Source organism: Nannobrachium achirus (assembly GCF_963921795.1).
Source record: "Nannobrachium achirus genome assembly, chromosome: 2".
In the NCBI taxonomy this organism is placed as follows: domain Eukaryota; kingdom Metazoa; phylum Chordata; class Actinopteri; order Myctophiformes; family Myctophidae; genus Nannobrachium; species Nannobrachium achirus.
This window is the reverse complement of record NC_137811.1, coordinates 1,475,634-1,499,050: the sequence shown is the minus strand read 5'-3', so window position 1 is coordinate 1,499,050 and position 23,417 is coordinate 1,475,634. Positions and strand designations below refer to the sequence as shown.

Genomic DNA, 23,417 nt, shown 5'->3' with positions numbered 1-23,417 from the left:
CATACCTGAGAATGATGATGGTTGATTAGAATCCACACCAAGGTTTATAATCCATATATCCAGGCTATAATATATTTTTTTGTAATGGTATGTTAGTCCACAAGCAGTCCTTTGCAAAGGGGGGTCCCTGGTCGCCTTTCTAACGGAACCAATAGGGGGTCCGCGGGCCCAACGCTTCGCTCCGCAGAGGCAGAGCAGTGGGAACACGATAATCAACTGTTACATAAGTTATAAAATCAATCGATCATTTGTTACATAAGTTCACACGACATCCAGTTGTCAGAGACAAATGAAGTGGTCCCTGGCGATCACGAAGGGGGTCCCCGTCCTCTCACTACCCTGGTCTCCAGCCAACACTTCTCAGGGAACCAGCCGGTCCGTGGACCACGCTCCCCCCAAAAAACAAACAACTACTGTCGATGAAGCCTCAAAAGACGCAACAGAGATCAACTACTTGCCTCGTTAGCAAAGACGTTTAGCAGGGCAGTGCAGAGGATTTTTTAGGGACAGGGGGAGACATTTTTCTAACTATGTCCTAGAATGTGAAAATAGCAGATCTACAAGCTCTACAAGCTCTCAATGTGTCACAGAGCGATGTGTTGAGCTTGTAGAGCTTGTAGATCTGCTATTTTCGAAAAAATATATGTTAGAAAAAAGACTCATGCCCCCTTTGATGTCTATTTGTGTGTGTGCACCTGTACAGATCAAAAACCATCCGAGACACATAGAGACAGAGAGAAAGCGCCCCCAAGTGGGGGCTCACATAAATACTCACATTATACTGCAATATAGTATGTGAAATTGCTGAGTGTATGGTCAGACATAGCCAGTGTTGGGCAGTAACGAATTACTAATAATATATTACTGTAATATTATTACTTTATCCAGTAACGAATAATATAAGGTATTACTCTGTCAAAACTGGTAATATGTAACGCTTTACTCCGCAAAAAAAAGCCCTCGTTACCCGTTACTTGAAGTTGCCGCATCATGCAAAAATAGAACAGACCTACAAACTATAACACATATCAACAGAGATGCTGTGTAGCTTGTAGATCTGCCGCAGCTTGCGCACAGTTATGACGTAGCTTATGTTAGAGGGGTGAGAGCGTTGCTGCCTGCAGCCTGTCCAACAGTCATAAGACAGGCTAGACAGCACAACATTCTGTCGTCCACAGTGTACAGCGCGCGACACAGCTCGGCCCCAGAGTCACCTGGAGGGACGGGGCCGGCTCCCAGGGGGTCCCCGAGGGGTCCCCAACCCTTGGGGACCCCCGCGGACCCCCTCGCAGCCCGAAAAAACTAGGCCAAAACGGCCAAAAGCGGCCCGTCCACCGCATCTATAGCGGATCCCCAAGCAGCTCGAAAACGCTAAGTGGATGGCTGGGACATTTACATTTAAAAGCAATCGGGAGCGTGGACAAAAGCACGGCTTCGCAAATTATGCTTTGCATATCACCACAGCACATCAAGCCTCAAGCAACGCAATGCGATGTTGCTGTTTAGCCGTTAGCTTAGCCTCCAGCCCTCCACTAGACTAGCCCTTGTGCTAACAGCTAACTGCTAGCCTCTCGCCTGTTGTAAAATGTAAACATAAGAAATACACATAGTTTCACCACTCACCGAAAGAGATGGTTTTAGGGAGTTGAAAGCCTACGCACTTTGCTTAGTGGGAACCCCCCAGAGCCCTCCACATCACTTATAAAATACACTTTTAAGCCAGAAAAGAAAATATTTATTATAAGGATAATATAGGCAGGGGTCTTCAACATGTGGTCCGGGACCCCTAGGGTCCTCAGAGTTACAACAGGGGTCTCCATATATCCTTGTCTAATAGCTAGGACCCCTTTTAGACCGTGAGCTAGCAACGTACATATGGGGTCATCGGTACCATCTGGGGGGATTAATTCTCATAGTGATTTTTGGGAAGGTATACACCCCTAGTACTAGAAAAAATGTGATAGCCTTGCAGTGGAGGTAGCTTTTTGTGTGTTATCGCTCCTTTTATAACCACATGCCAAAACACAGTTTTCAAAATCCGAATGGAACATTCTACTTCAAACTGATGGTTCTCTCTTAATATTGACCCTATCTCTTTGAAAAATGGTTGGGATAAAGCTCAGACTATATATTCTTCACTAATGTTGTTAACATTTGCATATCTATAATTGTTTTTTATTACAGGCAGTGACAACATAGTGACTATAATTATGACATAATCCTCTGTGAACCATGGCTCCACATTATTTGGTCATCGGTACCATCTGGGGGGAACGATTCTCATAGTGATTTTTGGGAAGGTATACATCCCTAGTATTAGGAAAAATTTGATAGCCTTGCATCTGTGGTAGCTTTCTGTGTGTTATCACTCCATTTATAATAACATGCAAAAAAACTTTTCAAAATCCGAATGGAACTTCTACTTCAAACTGATGGCTGGTTCTCTCTTATTGTTCATCCTATCTCTTTGAAAAATGGTTGGGATAAAGTTCAGACTATATTTATATATTGTCCAGTAAGGTGGTTAAAATTAGCATATCTAGAATTGTTCTTTATTACAGGCAGTGACATATAGTGACTAATTATGACATAATACGCCAGGGCCCCAAATTTGGGGTCATCGGTACCATCTGGGAGGGAATGATTCTCATATTGACTTTTGGGAAGGTATACATCCCTAGGACTAGGACATATGTGAGAGCCTTGCATCTGGGGTAGCTTTCTGTGTGTTATCACTTCATCTATAATCACATGCCAAAACACAGTTTTCAAAATCCAAATTAAGCATTCTACTTCAAACCGATGATTCTCCCTTAGTATTGATGCCCTGTCTTTGAAAAATTTGAAAAAAAAGTTGTTAAGTAGCATCTCTAGAAATGGTATCTATTACAGGCAGTGACAACATACTGCATGTACTGTAGTGTAGTGACTACATTACACAAGATGTACTTTTGTTTTCATGAAAGATGTAACACAAAGAGTTCCTTAAACCATGTTTACATATATTCTAAGGAAATGTATTGTGAAATTCATTAAACAAAAATATAGTGCAAGTGTGTAAGAAAATATCCCAAATGCCCACTATTTGATCCACTTGTCCTAGTATAGAAAACCTGGGTACTCTAATTTCTTGGTTTTCATATGTGTAGAATCCATACCTCACATGTTAAAGGTCAGGTCAAGGTAACATTTGACCTCTGGGAGAACAACAAATAGAAACAACTTGATGAATATTAATCTTTCACTTAATAAAGTGTTTGTGAAAACTGTCATTGGCATGACACAGAACTGGCATTAATAAGGGTAATAATAATAATAATAATAGTAGTAACATTATATAATAACATGGCAATATGTATCTTTTGCAACTACATCTGTATTCTCCAACTCATAATCAGGATCAGAAAGTCCACCCACCACATCCTCCTGGCCTTCAACCTCCTGACTGGCACACAGTAAGGATGTAAGGATGAGGTTCCAGAGATGGCTGCATCAGGGCCTAGGAATTTAGGAAGTCTTGGTGATGTCTGCCTCATCATGACTAAATGCAGTAGCCTATCTATCACCAGCACTGAAGGTGTCCACCATGCTCAACAGCTTCTGCTCTGTTCTTGCTCTTCAGGATGACATCTTATGTGGTTAAAGGATATTACCATGCACATTGTTGGGGACATTTACCAATAATGGGATCGAAGAGATGAGGGCAGTGATCTTTCTGTGTGTGTACACCCCGATATTTTACAACCAAGACACACCAGTGCTTAGACTCCCTACTACTGTTACTGCACATTTTGGGTAGGCGTCAGTCAACTCTACCCACATGTGTCATGACAGCATCATTCCTGCTCTCTCAGTCTGCTCCCCAGACTGGTGAGCAGAGACAGTGATCCAGAATCCATTATGGTGCTGACAGACAAGTTCTAGCTTAGCTTCTATGGCATGGAGACCATGCATCTCAGCAGGCACTGGGTGAGATATCAAGCATATTGCACATGGCCAGCACGGAAGAAGCACTTCATCATGTGTCATGAGAGAAAAGGTGACAACCTATTGACAAGGTGTCTCCCTGCATGTTCAAACTGGTGAATGGGAAGTATACAGTAGGAAGAATTAAGTTGTCTACCCAAAGTCAGCCAGTCGGATGCACAGTGTCCAAGTAACCTGCTGCTGTATCTGTTCAAATGCCTTTGGTCTAGTTGATACAAACCACTTCAGAGTGCAGCTGATACACTCAAGACTATTACCACTGAACTTGCCTGGCAGCCCTATGCAAACACATGCATTTCCAGCGCTGAACTTTGCAACAGTATTGCAATGCAGCTGAGGAATGACTGTTAAACATGTCAATTGTGAGGTGAACACTCTACATGTCAACCAGTGACTATAGCTGCTGCCTGCTTGGACACCTGGATAAGGAGTGATAAGATGTGAGAGACCTTAACCTGACCTTTAGCACATAGGTCTAAGACTGAATGGCAATTGAATATATAACTGTAATCTACACCTACAGTATGCCCCCCAGGTACCCATATGAATCACCATAAGTTCACAGATTCCCTCACACAACTGAAATACAATTTGTTATTTTTAACAAAATGATGTACAATCATTGGATCATTGCAATACAATCGATTTGGCAATAAATAATTAACTGATGGTAATTTCACTGATTCAGCCACATTCATTGAACCCTAAAACCTTGGGTTAGATAACCAATACCACCTTTCTATAGGTTGAACAGTATCCTAACGCTATTTAAGCTCCAGGCAGCCATCTTGGACGCCATCTTGAAAATGATGGCTTTATAAGACATATACATTCCTACATCTTTAGTGTGTTCTTAAGCATGCCTAGAGGTAACATAACTAGTTGAAAAACCTTTTATATAGGGGGGTTAAGTAGTATGTTTTCATAAATTGACCCAAGTAATTTTCGCCTAGTGTTATAAAATAAAATGCATGATAGCACCCATAAAGCTACCTCTGGTGCAAGGCTATCACATATTTTCTAACTCTAGACATGTATACCATGACAAAAATCACTATGAGCATTAATCCCCTCAGTTGGTACCGACCAACCCCAGTGGCTTACGGTCTATTTCTTTTATTTACATCACCACTGACTAAACCCTAATATTTATTTATTCTGAGGAGTAGAGTGTAGAGGAGAAAGAGCAGTCCAAGTACAGAGCCTAGGATCAAAATACTAAAGTACTGGGGTGTTTAAATGTAATAAAAATAAGCAATGTGTTGTTGCTTAGCTTATATATATTAATTATTAATTGATTCGCTTGTATACCAAAATCCATTAAAAAGGTTTATCACTGTTCCCAGGTCAAATATTGATGTGCGATTAAAATGTGATTATTTGCGATTAATTAATTACAAAGCCTGTCATTAATTATATATAGCCTATTTTTAATTGCATCCCAGAGACTCTTATTGTTCCAATAAATTTGATTCAGTTCTAAAAGGTGCTGGCTAAACAGATTATGTTGTAGGCCTACATTTATTTTCTTTTGCGGGGTAAAAAAAAGAAAAAGTAATATAACTTAATATATTAGATATTACTCTTGATTCCAAGTAATAAGTAATATAATATTATTACTTTTCCCAAGGTGTAATAAGTAATAAGTAACGATTACTCTCCCAAGTAATATTGCCCAACACTGGACATAGCCAATAAAAATATGTTTCTCTGCATTTTTCTAAACAGAAAATTAAAAAAAAAAAGAAATCCTATTACATAATTACATTAGTACACTTATCTGATAATGCCTGAAGCCATAAAGACAAATATCAAGTGAGTTATCCACTTGAAAAGCGATCGATCACAAAAAGGTCAATATCTCCAGTTTTTTCAATTATAGCTGGATTTTGGTAAAAAATGGCTATTTTGAGATGGCTGCAACTATAGAAAAAAAAGCTTTTTATTTATTTATTTTATTTTTTGGTGAGACTAGAGGTTGTCCTGTTTCATTTCAGGTACTGTATGACATTGTCGAAAAAATACAGAATTTAGGAAAAATCAATATAAAAAAAATATATAATTTTTTTTATTAAACAAAATGGCAGGAGAGCCATACAGTCAATGTTAAAATGGCGGCCAATGTGTTAATGTGTTTGTGCATATGCGTGCGTGTTGCAAGGCACAGCTCTCAGAAAAGCCCTGTGGCATTTTGTATTCATTATATTATTTATTATTGCTGTGTTCAGGCCCGACTCAATCTGGATAGAATCCTGTAGCGTGCGGAGACCCCGCCTTTTCAAAACGGCTTGTGTGAACCTGTTATCTGATATTCTTAAACAATTATCCTGTAGTGTTTAATGCTACCCGATTCAATCGCGCCCGATTATCTGTTAAAACATCTACTGCCTTTTAATCTGAAGGGATGCTTGGTGCCGCGCCGCTTTCTCCGTAGGCCGCCACTATTATTTTGAAGGGCCGGAAGAGGGTTGTTTTTGTTTTTTTGGATTATCACTTGACGGCAACGATTACATCATCTAGTCACATGACAGTGAGGGTCCAGAAGAGAAACATGGCTGCGCCCAGCCGAGTCTATTGTGTACAGTATGCAGACCACCCTTTGTATAAAAATGTCTCTTTTGGAGTAAATGAAGTCTCTTTATGGGCCTCTCAATGGATTTACTATGGAGGACGTTCACTTCGCGTGCACGCCCGATGTGTGTTGTAAACAAATCGCGGACATTACCGATGCGGGCGGGACCGAAGCGACGTACAGTAAGTAATTATACCTTTACTGTAAATACAGTAAGATTCACAGTCCTCACCGTCAACAGCACCATGATTTTAACCCTTTCAATGACGGTAAGGATTGTCAACGGCAGCAGAACTGTTAATGTAAGGCCACCTTTACTCCAGTTGTCGGCAAGTGCCTTGAACGTCTGGTAAGAGACTACATCTGCACCGTGTTGCCAGCCACATTGGATCCATTGCATACCGTCAAAACCAATCTACCGACAACGCAGTTGCCTTGGCCCTTCAATCTGTTCTGTCTCACCTGGACAAAGGGGAAGAACAGATATGTAAGGATGCTCTTTGTGGATTACAGCTCAGCATTCAACACGATCGTTCCCACCAGACTGGACACAAAACTCAAGGACCTGGGCCTGCACCCGTCCATGTGCAGGTGGATCCTGGATGTTCTGTCTGGCCTGCCGTCAGGTGGTGAGAATGGGCAACATCTGACATCAGACCCTTTGACTCTCAACACAGGAGCCCCCAGGGATGCGTGCTAAATCCTCTCCTATATTCCCTGTACACCCACGTGTGAAATAATTATTATTACATGGCAATCTTTTTCCAATAAAGGGGTAAATAAAGGGGTAAAATAATTGTCATGATGACAAACTAGTCTAAAATGTCAACAGTTTTTGTTTGTACTTAATCTTTAAAGCAAAATTAATTATGACCGTCAAGGCGTGGACTTAAAATCACTGTTGATTGATGGCCTTCCTGCCCTGGCACTTGGCATTTGTGCCCTAAAAAATTTGGCAACACTAAAGGCCAAGTGGCCTTGCCCCTAAAATGACGAAATTCCAGGCCTGCCCACGACTGTACAGCCACACACAGTTGGAATGTCATCATTAAATACACTGATGACACGACTGTAATGGGCCTTATTGACAATGATGACAAGGCGGCTTACAGAGCAGAGGTGGGAAACCTGACGCTGTGGTGTCAGGACAACAACCTGACTCTTAACGTCAATAAGACCAAGGCGATCATCGTGGACTTTAGGCGGACGGAGGAGGAGCACGCACCCATTGCCATCAACGGAGTCACAGTAGAACAAGTCGAGAACTTCAAGTTCCTGGGAATAAAAATTTCGAGGGACCTCAAGTGGGCCACACACACCACCCAGGTGGTGAAAAAAGCTCAACAACAGCTCTACTGCCTCCGGCGTCTAAAAAAGTGAGTGAGCCCTTTTTACCGCAGTACCATTGAGAGCATACTGACGAGTGGCACCACCGCCTGGTTCGGGAACTGTACAGTAGCTGAGCAAGAAGCACTGCAAAGAGTGGTGCGTACGGTGCAGCGCATCGTGGGGGGGGGGGGGGGGGGGGGCTTCCTCCGATCCAGGATCTACACGGAAGACGATGTGCGTCTAAGGCCGTGAGCATCATTAAGAACATTTACCTCCCCAGCCATGGCCTGTTCCAAACGCTGCGGAACCCATGGCCAGGCAGGGAGCAGTACCACCAGACTCTGGAAGAGCTTTTATCCAGCAACGATGAGAATGCTGAATGAGAGCTAGGCTGAACCGAATCTGTTTTTGTGCACCCACTGTCCTGATGTATGTTTTTATTGGACTCTCCTTTAGAGATACATTTATAACTCTTAGTTATTAAGCACATGATCCACTTTCTTTTCTGAATGCACTTTACTCCCCGATTGAGCTTGAAACTTCACCCATGTGATGTGACAATAAAGTTTGATTCTGATTCTGATTCATATAAGACAAAAACACTGGGAGAAAAAAAAAGAAGAAGAAAAAAACAACAAAAAAACAGGCTTGTTTCCATTGTGGTCTTTCTCTCAACACACATGTACACACACAGACACACACAGACACACACACACAGACGCACGCACGCACGCACGCACGCACGCACGCACGCACGCACGCACGCACGCACGCACGCACGCACGCACACACACACACACACACACACACACACACACACACACACACACACACACACACACACACACACACAAGACGTGCTGGGCCCCTGATTCAGCCCGGGAAAACGAGTTGGAGAGGCCCTCATTATTATTATTTTTTTTATATATTTCGTCGTTGTCGGGTGGAAACCTTATATGTCCAAAACCGTTTGTTTTGTATTTATCATTTTAAAAATGATTTAAACTAGTGAAAGAGCCGATCTACAAGCACACAACGCCTCGCGGTGCGTTGTGTGCTTGTAGATCTGCTGTTTTCACTACTTTTGTGCAACGGCCCTGTATGATGAAGCAGGGCTTTGCTTTGCGAAGAAAAATCTAAATTTGAAACTTGGAGATACGAGGTTTCTGCCCAACAGTGACGATTTACTTTGTTGGCCTCACAGCCCCCAAAATGGAACCGGCCGTTTGGGAGTTGTCCCGCTTTTCCCAATGGCCAGCACGTCCCTGCACACACACACACGCACACACACACACACACACACACACACACACACACACACACACACACACACACACACACACACACACACACACGACACACACAAACCTCGCAGGTATCAACTCCTTTCGCCAAGTCTCCGGCGCAGATCATGGTATCGTCCAGCAGGTGGCTGTCGCTTGCAAACCTCTCCACACATCGTTGCTTAGACATCAAGGGAATGCGGCCATATAGCAGCTTGTCTGGCTTGGACACTGGAGGTCAAGAACACAGAGAGGCAATGAAAGAAAGACTGGACACAATGTTGCACAACGTTACTCACAAAAAATACATATAAATCCAACCTAAGATTTCAAGTAATTAAATAGATTTAATCAATGCCGGAGTTTCTACATGTGCACTAAAGCCCCTTTTCGACTGCAGTTTTAGCACCACACTACATGACACTACACCACACCTCACCATATAAAAATATCTACATTTTCCATTACACAAAATGACTCTTTTAAGTGTGATTATAATACAATATAAATTTGTATTACAACTATCCTAATTATAATACACTATAATGGATTATAACTGTGATTATAATACACTATAAAGTATGTATGTATTACTATGATAATTATAATACCCTATAATAGATTATAATAGCGGTTATTATAACACAATATAATCTATTATCATGTATTACAACTATATCATGGTGGTCTAAATGAAAAGTCAGTGAGTGATCAGTCATCAGCCTACTCTAGATTGGATACTTTTTACCACGTTTAGTACCACTTGCACACCACTCTACCCAGGTCCTTGTAGTGGAAAACCTGGCACAAGTGGGCAGTGTGGAGTGGTGTGGTGTTGGGCCATGTCAGTGGAAAAGAGGCTATAGTGATACCAGCCAGCTTGGAAACGACGGCACTGACAAAACAATAGGAGGCGGAGATGGAGGTGCTACGATTCTCATTAGGAGTGACAAGGAGGGACGAGATCAGAAATGACTACATTAGGATCAGCCCAGGTTAGCAGGTTAAACAGAGCGGTAGTGTAGTGAGTAGTTGGATACGTACCATGGTCAGTGCTGCCCCATCCAGAGATCGTACACACCTTCCCATCGGGGAAGCGCTGGTTTGGCAGACAGGCAGTTTTAACATAGCGGGTTTCCTTGGCGCAGAACGGGCAGTCGGTGACATTCAGCTGGAGCAATGCTGAGACACAATGAATGAGATGTACGTCAGCATCTCTGACTTACATAGATGTCATCATTTATTAAATGAAAATGAATAAACCAGTAAGACGCCTATAAGGGCGAAAAGCGACCTCGCCCGTGCCATCTGTCTTGGCCATCTGTCTTGGCCATATGGATTCTGCTATTGTGGTTCTCTTAACAGGGCATCATCTGGGATACAATCCTGTTATGCCCATATATGGAGATCCCTGACAGAATCCCTTTTATGCCCATATGGAGATCCCTGCTCTGAGTATCTGACATCACTGTGATGTCAACCTGTTTATGCCCATATATGGAGATCCCTGCTCTGAGTATCTGACCTCACTGTGATGTCACAGTGATGTGTCAGGGGAACCAGTGTCAGGCGTTACCCATACATCTACGTCTATGACGGCGGTACGACATGCTTTGGGAAACCCGATTGTTAAAACAGAGAAATAAACCACCAAACACAAACTCTCAAACCTTTTGTGCTATTTTTATTTACTCTTTCCTGTCTTGATCACTTATAACATGTGGTCTGGACTCTTTATAATGCCTACAAAAGATACGTTATTAAATTAGAAGGAGAAACAATCACCCCAAAGCCAGGGACATGCTGGGCCCCTGATTCAGCCCGGGAAAAAGAGTTGGAGAGGCCCTCATTGCAGAGAGATCTCTCTCTATAGCGCTGCTGCTACTCAAAGAAAAAGTGACAAGCCAGTGGGCCAATTACATGAGTTATATTTCGTCGGTGTCGGGTGGAAACCTTGTATGTCCAAAACCATTTGTTTTGTATTTATCATTTAAAAAATGATTTAAACTTGTGAAAACAGCCGATCTACAAGCACGTTGTGTGCTTGTAGATCTGCTGTTTTCACTACTTTTGTGCGACGGCCTTGTATGATGAAGCAGGGCTTTGCTTCGCGAAAAAATGTAGACCTACACATTTGAAACTTGGAGATACGAGGTTTCTGCCCCACAGTGACGATTTATTTAATGGAACAAATGCCGACATTTATTTTTATTTTTTTTCCTAATGGCCGGCCTGGACCGGCCGGGAATGAACCGCCCGTTTGGGAGTTGTCCCGCTTTTCCCAATGGCCAGCATGTCCCTGCCCAAAGCTGCTCTGAATGGCACACATTCTACATTGGGTTAGCTAACAGCCTATTTGTTGACCAACGTTGTAAGCTTTCTTCATACTGTTGTTATGTCAATACATTCAGAATGGTAAGTGGCTTGATAGTTATGTAAACGCATGGCCTCACCAACGTCATTATGAGCAGTGCCGCGGTCTGTTGTCCTGTAATCCTTGTGAACGATGGCTCTCTCCACAGGGATGACCTGGTCATACTCTTCATGTGCGCTAATGTTCACTCCACCCAAGACCACCTGCATGTCCTTGGGAAAACTGGAGAAACACATGATTGATGATGACTAACAGCACTAACTATACTTACTACTTAAAGCATAACTTCAACCATTGTCAACCTATCTTCGTATAATTGGTCCTCAAACATGTTCACGGTAAAATGAAACAATTTTGGGCTTTAAAGTAGCCTGTTCAAGTCCTGTTCCCGACGATCCTCTCTCTCTCTCTCTCTCTCTCTCTCCCCTGTCTGCCTGCACTTTAAATAAAGGCACAAAAGCCCCCAAAATAAAGAAAAAATAATAATTTCTTTTTTGTTATTACCGCGAGGACAATGGCTTTCATTACATCATTCTAAATTTCCAGGAACAGAAAGTCTGCGGTTTAGCAATTTCAGTCATTGGGGGGGGCATGCCTGCAAGTGGTTAAATATGTATTTTTAGATACAATAAGCCCATTCCCAAGATGCACCACAATCTTTCATGGGCAGATGTGACTTATGGGGGCTAGAAGTATTACTGTAAAAGGTCAAAAAGAAATCGCTGGTTTATTGTGTCTAAAAAAAAAGACACATTTAGGCACTTGCACACGTGCCCCCATGCACTGAACTCAAAGTAATTAAAATTGCTAAAACAATAGAAAGAAGTAAATGAAAACATTTTAACACTCATCATTCTCTAAATACAATCTAAAATATGAACCTTGTTGTAAAAAAAGAAAACTAAGTTGTCCTTTAAGCTCCCGTCAGACATTGTGGACGCCATCTTGGAAATTATGCCTTTTCAGAATTTAGATTTCCCTACATGTTATTAAACATACCCGATAATCCATAATAATAATAATCCATTGAAAAATCTGTGCAGAACTAGATTGCATAATGAGATTTCATGAATCCATATAGCCTTTAGTGCAGCTTACATGCAGTGAGCAGCAGTGAATACAGAGCAGCTTACATGCAGTGAGCAGCAGTGAGAACCCAACAGGATGCAACGAGGACGCCTCCACAGGTGTGTACGAACGGCTCAGTGGTTCTGCCAGTGGTTCTGGTCTGCAGCGACGCCTGCCATGGATGAAGTCCAGGACGAGACTGCCTGCCTCCAGCGACTCTGGTTACAAACGGGTCAAGCCTGCCGCACCGGGAGAACTGGGCTGGGAGTTCTGGAGACATAGCATGAGGGCAATGGAAAGAAGGTTGTGCAATAGATTTAATGAAAACACCCGTCCTTTTTTTCTGTTGACTCCTGACGTCCTCCTAATACGTGAGCAGATTGTGTATTTTTTTCTTCTTTTTTAATAACTTTTTTCATTCATTTTTAATAATTTTCTTATTCTATTAAAAACAAACGATAAAAGATATTTTAAAAAAAAACACCGCCTGTTTGTGTATTAGGATGGCATCAGTATTCACCAGGAAAACGAATGGGTGTTTTCATTCAATCTATCATGGTTAAAATGTTTATTTTATTTAAGTGAAATATCCCTTTCAATAACTCTGTAACAAGGCAAGCAAAGCTGACAAATAAAGTGTCTAGATCCATGTTCTGAAGGCCAGACAATGTGATTAAGACATTTCTTTTTTAAATTAGGGGTAAGTCTATTCCTATATGCAAATTAGTGGCCAGCATTACAGAAAACTGTTTAGTACTCAAAGACACACTTCCCTTATTTTTCTTTTCTTTTCTACTCATAAGTATATTTGGCATCCCTTGCACATCTAAAATACAAAAGTCTATGATCACATGTACAAGTCCTGGATAAAGTATCCATTTGGCCCCTGGTGACCTAAAAAATACCCAAAAGTGAATGGAGTGACATCCCATGAATTCATGGGGATTCGTGCCTTGTTTAACTCACCCTAGAATGAGTTACAGCTACAGCACTGGTACTGACACCTGGGTCTGGTCCCTTTGAACTATTGGATGTGAGAACAAAGACGGTGAGTGGTTCCTGGGCCGAGTTATAGGAGACTGAAGTCCCCCCAAAATATACCACTCCATATGTCTGATCAAATTAATCAAAATCAAATATCTAAATATTCAATTGTCTGTGGTGCACACAAAAGTCAGGAGAGACAAGACAATCACCCAAGAAGTAAAACATCCATTTAAGTCATGGAGCATAATGATTTTAGGGACATTCGGTCACCTGTAACCTATAATAGGAACCACTCACCATCTTGGTTCTCATATCCTTGTGTTCAAGAAGACCAGACCCAGGAGGCAGTACCAGTATTGAGACTGTTAGTCATGAAATATTATCAGAATACCTGTCAAATCTGGGAATAAATTCCTTAGCAAACAATTTCTTCATCAATGTGCAACATACAGTATCTAACAAAGATTGAAATTCAACATCCCTAGCAAAATGTTTGACAGCTAGGGCAATTCTGGGTCTCATTCACTTACTATACACTGTACTATAAGGGACAAAATCACTCCCAAAAATATGCTTTAAGTGGGATGTGAGGGGTCTAACTAGGTGTTTTTAATTATTCCGAATCCATTGCAAGCATTTGTTTTGCACGAAAAACCTTCCTTGGGCCAGAAATGGACCCCATACAACTGTGAAAAGTGATGACTCATCACTAAACCAACGTTTTTTTGCGTCTGATTTTGGCCCAATGAATGTTTTTCGTGCAAAATAAATGCTTGCAATGGATGCAGAATAATTAAAAACACCTAGTTAGACCCCTAACATAGCATGAGGGCAATGGAACCCTTAAAGCATATTTTTGTGAGTGATTTTTTCCCTTATAGTACATGTGTACAAGTGAATGAGACCCATAATTACCCTAGCTGTCAAATATTTTGCTAGGGATGTTGAATTTCAATCTTTGTTAGATATGTTACTAGACACCTTTACGAACACATTGGTGAAGAAATTGTTTGGTAAGGAATTTATTCCCAGGGTTTTATTAAAATTCCCTGACTATGTAACTCATTCTGGGGTTGAAATCCCCATTAGTCTATTGATGGAATGTGACTCCATTGAAGTTTTTGGTCATCAGGGGCCAAATGTATACTTTGCCCAGGATGTTTACATGGCATCATCTAGATCTGTATTTTAGATGTTCTAATGATGCAAAAACAAAAAGATAAGTAGCAAAGATATGAAAATAAGGAGGATGCCTATATGGACCCATTTGAGTATTGAATCGTTTTCTGTAATGGTGGCCTCTAATTTGCATATTTAAGAGTAAGCTCACCACTAATTACATTGAAGATACCTTACATAAATTATCTGACCCTCAAAACATATGTATATATACACTTTACTGTATGTCAGTTTTTGCTTGCTTTGTTATAGAGTTATTGAAGAAATACCGTTGTTCAAAATTGGCAGGCATTTTGTTATGCAAATAAGTTTTGCTTGGGTACCATTTATTTCAGATTCAGCACCCTTGAATTCTGTAAAATAGACTGGTTCCCAACTTTTACCCCAAAATGCCTTTAACAGTCACATTTTTTAGAGATCCCACTGGTCTATCATCTCCGTTCACTTCTTGGGGCGAGGTCTTCTACATAAACATCTATTGGCGAATAGTGAAAAAGCACTGAACCGGAAGTTGCATGAAAAATGCATTGGAATCTATGGGAAAAAAGTGACATTTGCGGCGTACATGAAGCATTGTTTCTGACCCCGCATTGGCAGAACTCTCTATACAAGGCTCTGCCCGGGGCCCCCGGCGGTCCCTGATGATGCTCTCCTGTAAAAGTCTGAAAATGTCACTTACGCCCTTTGCACTCCAAGCCGGCGATCTGATTAATCCAGTCAACGTATCTGTGGACATCGGCGTAGAAACCAGGAAGTATCTGACGACCACCACATTCCGCCTTCCTCCAGCTCACCAAGCCTGCGACGTAGTTAACTCCGTTTTCACTGCACATCAGGGGTCCGCCTGCATCATCCTGTAAGGACAAAGAACCAGTATGGATAGGCTCTATGCACAGCAACCATTTTGGAAAGGCATCAGGCCTATAAAAAAAGAACCTCTGGAAACTCAGATTGGCCTATTCCTTACTTCTTAAAAAATCGGCCTTATGGTGGCGCTAAAGGGGACAGATGCATGTTAATGACATGACTCTAGACATACTGTGTACCGCTTTGCGTGATTTTTGGGCAAAATCTGTAGGAGCAGTGTGTCCACACACACACACACACACACACGCACACACACACGCACGCACACACACACACACACACACACACACACACACACACACACACGCACACACACACACACACACACACACACACGCACACACGCACACACGCACACGCACACACAAGCACACACACCTGGCAGGTGTCGACTCTTTTCACCAAGTCTCCGGCACAGATCATGGTGTCGTCCAGTAGGCCAGTATCCAGTAGGCCTACATACTTCGCCACACATTGCTGCTTAGACATCAATGGAATGCGGCCATATGACAGCTTGTCTGGATTGTTCGCTGGGGGTCAAGAACACAGAGAGGCAATGAGAGAAAGACTGGACACAATCCTAGATAAAGTACTATGTTCTATCGTCTGTCTGTCTTTCAATGTTATACGAGATACTTAAAGTGTGGTTCCTGTGGAAATAAGCCTCGGCTTTCTAGGATCTCCTCTTAGTTGACCTTGTACCAGTGATTTGTACTGTCATGAAACTGTACTTTTTTCTATTGCAAACTTCAATCAAAAACAATGTTACAGACATGATAGACAGTAATTTCAAAGTGATATTTGCCTATCCAACACTTTGTTTATTTAAGGTGTGATTGGTGGTAGTGTAGTGAGAAGTACATACCATTTTCAGCCCATCCAGAGGTCACACACACCTTTCCAGCTGGGAAGATCTTGTTTGGCAGACATGCAGTTTTAACATAGAGGCTCTCCTTGGCACAGAATGGGCTGTCGGTGACTTCCAGCTGGAGCAATGCTGAGGCACAGTGAATGTGATGGTACGTCAGCATCTTTGACTTACACAGATGTCATAATTTATATACGAATATTAATAATAATAATACACATTTTTACTCCTTTTTTCCCCACACACATTTCTTTGTTGTCACTTCCGTTGTACCCTACTGACTCACCTGCCAGTGAGGAGCCCCCACCGGTAGGGCGGGTCATACTTTTTTTTTTTTTTTTAAATCTAAAATATTTTATGTGTTTTTTGATGGGGAATTCAAATATGACATTATTTTTGTGATAGGACAACTCTAACCTACATCAATTTGCATGTTTAAATTGCTAATTGTACCAGTTCTATCTCATTTATAAGATATTAAAATCCAAATGTGGGGTGTCTAAACTATGTGTTTCTTGATGGGGAATTCAAATATGGAATTCTTTTTTGGATAGAACAACTCTAACCTGCCTAATTTTCAACTTTAAAAGGGGAGAAATTTGCGATTTTGACCTTGTTTTACGATATTATAAGGAAAATGATGTATAATGACAAAGCCAAATCAAATGTACATATTTATTAACCATTTAAGTGCATAACAGTGAATACAATTATTGATATCAAATATCACTTCCTGAATGTTGCTAAGTTGAACAAGTCCTGCTTTGGTCAGCCTTGGACATCAGCCTCCTGCTGGTCTCCTGATCCCTGATACCTCAATCCCTCTTTTCCTGGGAGAAGAACAGTATCTGGAGGAAGCTTCAGTCACCATTTTGACAACCCTCTCAATACCTTGGGTGTGGCATGGCCAGTGGGGTACCTCCATGGGGGTGTTGATAACATTCTTCAACTCTGAGGTGTTTATTGTACAGGTGAGAGGTGGGTCTGACACATCTTCTGACCAGCAAATCATTTCAGCAATGCTGGAAGCATCATCATTGATCTCAGGTGTCTTTCTGCTTCTTACTGAGGAGTCCCCCAGCTGAATGTCTGCGTCTCCTTCTCCCCTGATGGCCAGGATTCTAACTGTCCACCCCCTCAATCATCTCCTTCTGATCATTGGAGCACAGCAGAGTTTGGAGGATGGCTTCACTTCAATGATTTTGGCAGGCTGCTCAATCAGTGGAGGGCTAAAGATTGGGGTGAATTCTAGATTGATATCCAACTCTGTAACTCAATTAAGGAGCTTTCCTATTGGTCCAGAAAATGCGTTGTCTGACAGAGTAGGACCATTGAGTTAAACAATGAGCCAGCGGAGGGGAAGTTCACCAGTGTGTAGCTATAGGTTGCACATCAACCAGACCAGCTCCAACATTTGTTGAGTCCCCTCCAATGGTCCTTATCAAAACCCCTCTCTCTCAGCCATGCAATTTGCTCTGCATGTGGCTCCTTTTTCGTCCCTTTTTCTGGGGTAAAATGGAACAGATAGTTGCTGCCAGGCTCCCTGGCAACACTGTAGTGATGCCAGTGAGCCTGGCAGCAACTACTCCTCAGTAAGAAGCAGAAAGACACCTGAGATCAATGATGATGCTTCCAGCATTGCTGAAATGATTAGCTGGTCAGAAGATGTGTCAGAGCCACCTCTCACCTGTACAATAAACACCTCAGAGTTGAATAACGTTATCAACACCCCCATGGAGGTACCCCACTGGCCATGCCACACCCAAGGTATTGAGAGGGTTGTCAAAATGGTGACTGAAGCTTCCTCCAGATACTGTTCTTCTCCCAGGAAAAGAGGGATTGAGGTATCAGGGATCAGGAGACCAGCAGGAGGCTGATGTCCAAGGCTGACCAAAGCAGGACTTGTTCAACTTAGCAACATTCAGGAAGTGATATTTGATATCAATAATTGTATTCACTGTTATGCACTTAAATGGTTAATAAATATGTACATTTGATTTGGCTTTGTCATTATAAATCATTTTCCTTATAATATCCAAAAACAAGGTCAAAATCGCACATTTCTCCCCTTTTAAAGTTGGAAATTAGGCAGGTTAGAGTTATGCTAACCAAAAAAGAATTCCATATTTGAATTCCCCATCAAGAAACACATAGTTTAGACACCCCACATGTTAAGATTTCATTTGGATTTTAATATCTTATAAATGAGATAGAACTGGTACAATTAGCAATTTAAAAATGCAAATTGATGTAGGTTAGAGTTGTCCTATCACAAAAATAATGTCATATTTGAATTCCCCATCAAAAAACACATAAAATAGACACCTAATATTTTAGATTTTCAAAAAATATATATATATGACCCACCCTACCCCACCGGGAGGCAATAGGGCCTTCGTTCTACTCCTCCTGCCCAACACTCCCTGCTGACTGAAATGAATATTTTTCTCCACCACTACTTTGTGTTTGCAAAGTTGTGCAACTTTTCGAGTATGTTTAGGCCCTCAACAACATGATTAATTTGTGCTAAAAATAATAATTAACGATTGCTTTTCAATAGGGCTTTGCATTGGTGCCATGCTTGGGCCCTTATAATGTTTGCTGGGCAAATGCATGTATCTTACAAATGGGGCTCAATTTAAAAAGGGAAATAAAAGCTATTGCCAAGACGCATTGTTAGCAGAGAAATAATCTACCTCTCTTCATGGTTATGTCAATAGATTCAGAATGGTAACACATGGCCTCACCAATGTCATTATGTTCAGTGTCGTAGCGAGTGCTCCTGTGTTCCTTGTGAGGGAAGGCTCTCTCCACACGGATGACCTGGACGTAGTCTTCATGTCTGCTAATGTCCACTGCCCCCAAGACCACCTGCATGTCTGTGTAATCCTCTCTGGAGAAACAACCAGTCAGTCATTAGCTGCGTTTACAAAGCCACTTCTTATCATGTCAAACCCTCAACCCAATTAGAAATGCTTCATGAATGCTATGCATTTACATTAACCTTATAAAACCCATTTTTTTATTTTTTATTTTAATCGCATGTAGGGGTACGTGTCACCTTTTCACAACCGGATCAAGAGGAAAAATGTTCCATGTATACACCTTAACACAATTCCTATCTGATATGTTTTTACTGCACATGCTTCCTGGCCATTTATTATGGCACTTTTTATGTTTGTTTCACTACATTATTTATTTTATATTGGCAATGTTTTAATCTATCTGTGTGCCTGTGTGTGCACACACGTGCACAAACACACAGGCTATATTCACTAAACAAACTAATGGTTTCCAACCCAGTTAGCCATGCTTCTTCAGTTTATGTTCAATTTGATTAAAAATACAGTTTGTTACATATTATTAGTGTACTGTTCCAAGAAGTGATGATTTGTGCAGAACTAAATTGCATAACGTGATTGCATAAACCCATTCAGTAGCCTTGCATTGAGTAGTAGTGCAGCTTACATGCAGTGAGCAGCAGTGAGGACCCAGCAGGATGCAATGAGGACGCCTCCACAGGCGTGTTTGAACGGCTCATCAGAGCCAGTGGTTCTGATCTGCAGCGACGCCTGCCATGGCAGAACTCCAGGACGAGACTCCCTGCCTCGTTGTGTAAAGCGAGGATTTGGGATGCCACACTCTGAGAACAGGGTTGCTGGAGACATAGTGGAAAGAAGGAGTTGTGTGTTAAAGGACAACTTTAGTTTTTTACAACAAGGGTTCATATTTTAGATTGTAATTAAAGAATATAAAAGGTGAGTGTTAAAATTATTTCATTTACTTCTTTCTATTGTTTTATTTCAGTGGTTGGGGGCATGCGTACAAGTGGCTAAATATGTAATTTTACACAGAATAAGCCCATTCCCAAGATACAACGCAACCTTTCATGGTTGGATGTGACTTATGGGGGCTAGAAGTGTTACTGTAAATAGCAATAAAGAAACCGCTGGCTTATTATGTCTAAAAAGACATATTTAGCCACTTGTACGCATGCCCCCATGCGTACGCATGCCCCACATTTTAGCACGGTAAACGCGATTAAACAATAGAACGAAGCAAATGAAAACATTTTAACAATCACTTTTTCTTTTCTCTAATTACAATCTAAAATATGAACCCTTGTTGTAAAAAACAAAGTTGTCCTTTAAAGGTCTTATGACTTAAGATTTATATTTGTCTTATTTCGACTTATTTTCATGACTCCTGACCTCATTTTCACCAAACATAAACAGAACTTTTAACATTCAGTGTTTTTTTTTTCTGTAATCTTACTTTCCACTGTGTTTGTATCGTCACTTCCGATGCACCATTTCTCCATTTATGATCGGTAAAAAACAGCCTGACATAATTGCTTTAAAGCAGGGGTCTTCAGAGTTACTACAGGGGGTCTTTGTGTGATAGAAACTTGTTTTTCCCCCTTTTTTATATTAACCACTTGAACCCTAGTGTCCATATTCTGAGAACTTTAGCCAAAAATAGCCGATCTACAATCTTGTAGATCGGCTATTTTTGGCAAAGAACTTTGGAGGGGGAAAGGTGCAGACTAAGTACAGTGAAAGGTCAAGTTTATTAAGTATTGACGGTTCAGTTGAACCACTTGAACCCTAGTGTCCATATTCTGAGAACTTTAGCCAAAAATAGCCGATCTACAATCTTGTAGATCGGCTATTTTTGGCAAAGAACTTTGGAGGGGGAAAGGTGCAGACTAAGTACAGTGAAAGGTCAAGTTTATTAAGTATTGACGGTTCAGTTGGTTAGATATCTGAGAACCCACATTAACTTGAATCCAAAATATACTGATGATCGTGCGGTCAAACAATGAAACTACATGGAATCTATGAAGAGGTTGTGGGGGTCCCTGCTTCATCTCTCTCTCTCAACGAAGGGTTCCTTGGCCTGAAAACGTTGAAGACCCCTGCTTTAAAGGATGACTTCAGCCATTTTCAACCTATCTTCATATCCATGGTCCTCTATAATGTTCATTAAACTATGGTACCATCTTACTCTGCTCACTCTGTGTCGCAGAGGAGGGCTGTGGATAGTTCAGAAACATAGGCATCAGTGTCATCATCCGTAGTAATAATGGCCGGGTTTCCCAAAGCGATTTAGCCCATCGTAAGCCCATCGTGGCTCATGCATGGTCGTAGAGACCAAGCCCCGATCGTCATGTTCCCGTGTTTACATGGGTTCGGGCAGAGCGACTTATTTTACAACTAAACGAGCATTCACATTTCACAAAGTGCTTCATAAAGTCTCACTCATGTTTAAATATGGCACGGCATTCTATAATTACTCGTATCCTCCGTGTTCTTTAATAAGAAGCCTTTTTATCCGATAGCGTTTTGTTTTCCCATGTATTTCCTGGCGTTCCCCATACGCACCAACCCCATTGAGATAAACAGACAGTGATCGGATAAAAAGGCTTCTTATTAAAGAAAACGGAGGATACAGGTAATTATAGTAAGCCATACCGTATTTAGACAGGTGTGAGACTTTATTGAGCACTTTGTTTGTGAAATCTGAATGTTGGTGTAGTTGTAGGAAGCTAAATAAGTCGCTCTGCCCGAACCCGCATGTAAACACGGGAACATGGTGATCGGGGCTTGGTCTCTACGACCATGCGTGAGCTACAATGGGCTTACGATGGGCTAAATCGCTTTGGGAAACCCGGCCATTGAGCATTAGTGATGTTGAACATGACTTACGTTAATTATCCTTTAAATGAAGAATACACTTTATTAAGTGACTATCAAATGTTAGAAATACATAGTTTTTAAAAGAAGCGAGTTTTTGCCAGCTTCTTCAACAAGTCCATTGACTTGGTCATTTAACCAAGGCTAGACACACTGGCGGAACAAGTGAACACTGGGCCCGTAAGCGAGCCACAATGACCGGGCCCCGCCGACTTCAGGGCTTCAGGACACCAACAGGGATGAGCAGTAACTGCTGTCCCAGTCCCAGCCCCTCTGTCTGAAAGCTGAAAGACTCTGAGTCTGATCGAAAAACACTGAGTTAATTACATCATAAAATCGTCCCCTCCCCTTTTACCATATTCCACACTGTGGGTGTGGCATCAGCTGGGTCACCACCCACCTGACAACCAGGCATACTTAATGAGTGTGGCCACATAAAAACTAAATTTTCAACACTTTCTGTACACCTTAAAAAAAAAAAAAAAAAAAAAAAAAAAAAAACATTTTCCTATATAATCATAATACCTGATGATCATGTTTTAGGGGGAAAAATCATGGCAACCCATCTTTAAGTGTCCTGTGAAGCTTGCTTGGCTAATGTGACCCCGGAAGTGCAACAACAAACTTTGGACAAACAAACAAAGCCAAACGTTGGAGCTCCTTCCTGGAGCACCGCACAAAACGATATGCCATCTGCGGGATCAGATACGGTACAATAAAATATAGTTTCTCTCACCAGTAGGATGTGAATGTGTTGCAGGTTGTGGTTGAGTTGTCACTGTATCTGTATCTGTGTCAGGCTCAACTGTAGAAAGACCTAAACACACACACACACACACACACACACACACACACACACACACACACACACACACACACACACACACGCACACACACACACACACACACACACACACACACACACACACACACACACACACACACACACACACATGACACAATAACCAGAAAACCACATTAGGCCTATACAATTGTCATAATGCATATCAACATTGTCACACATGATATAAAATAACACATTTATCTATCTATTATTTTGTCTGTTATGTAATGTCTGTCCACCGTCTGTCCGCTGTCTGTCTGCAGTACTCTGACTCCTGACCTCATTTTCACCAAACATAAACAGAACTTTTAAAATTCATTTTTTTTTCTGTAATCTTACTTTCCACTGTGTTTGTATCGTCAC

The 23,417-nt window shown here is 41.4% G+C and overlaps 1 protein-coding gene across 1 annotated transcript in view; it reads right to left on the bottom strand.

The window, feature by feature from the left end:
- The window catches only part of LOC308294071 (transmembrane protease serine 9-like), a 58,614-nt gene that overhangs the window by 8,288 nt on the left and 26,909 nt on the right, over nt 1-23,417 (bottom strand). The window contains exons 10-19 of the mRNA XM_080736785.1: nt 22,947-23,027; nt 19,983-20,172; nt 19,262-19,407; nt 16,512-16,643; nt 16,025-16,176; nt 15,459-15,633; nt 12,679-12,883; nt 11,625-11,767; nt 10,216-10,353; nt 9,257-9,402 (exon numbers count right to left, since the gene is read on the bottom strand). Coding sequence (XP_080592911.1) covers nt 9,257-9,402; nt 10,216-10,353; nt 11,625-11,767; nt 12,679-12,883; nt 15,459-15,633; nt 16,025-16,176; nt 16,512-16,643; nt 19,262-19,407; nt 19,983-20,172; nt 22,947-23,027 — 1,508 coding nt within the window. The remainder of the gene's footprint in view (nt 1-9,256; nt 9,403-10,215; nt 10,354-11,624; nt 11,768-12,678; nt 12,884-15,458; nt 15,634-16,024; nt 16,177-16,511; nt 16,644-19,261; nt 19,408-19,982; nt 20,173-22,946; nt 23,028-23,417) is intronic.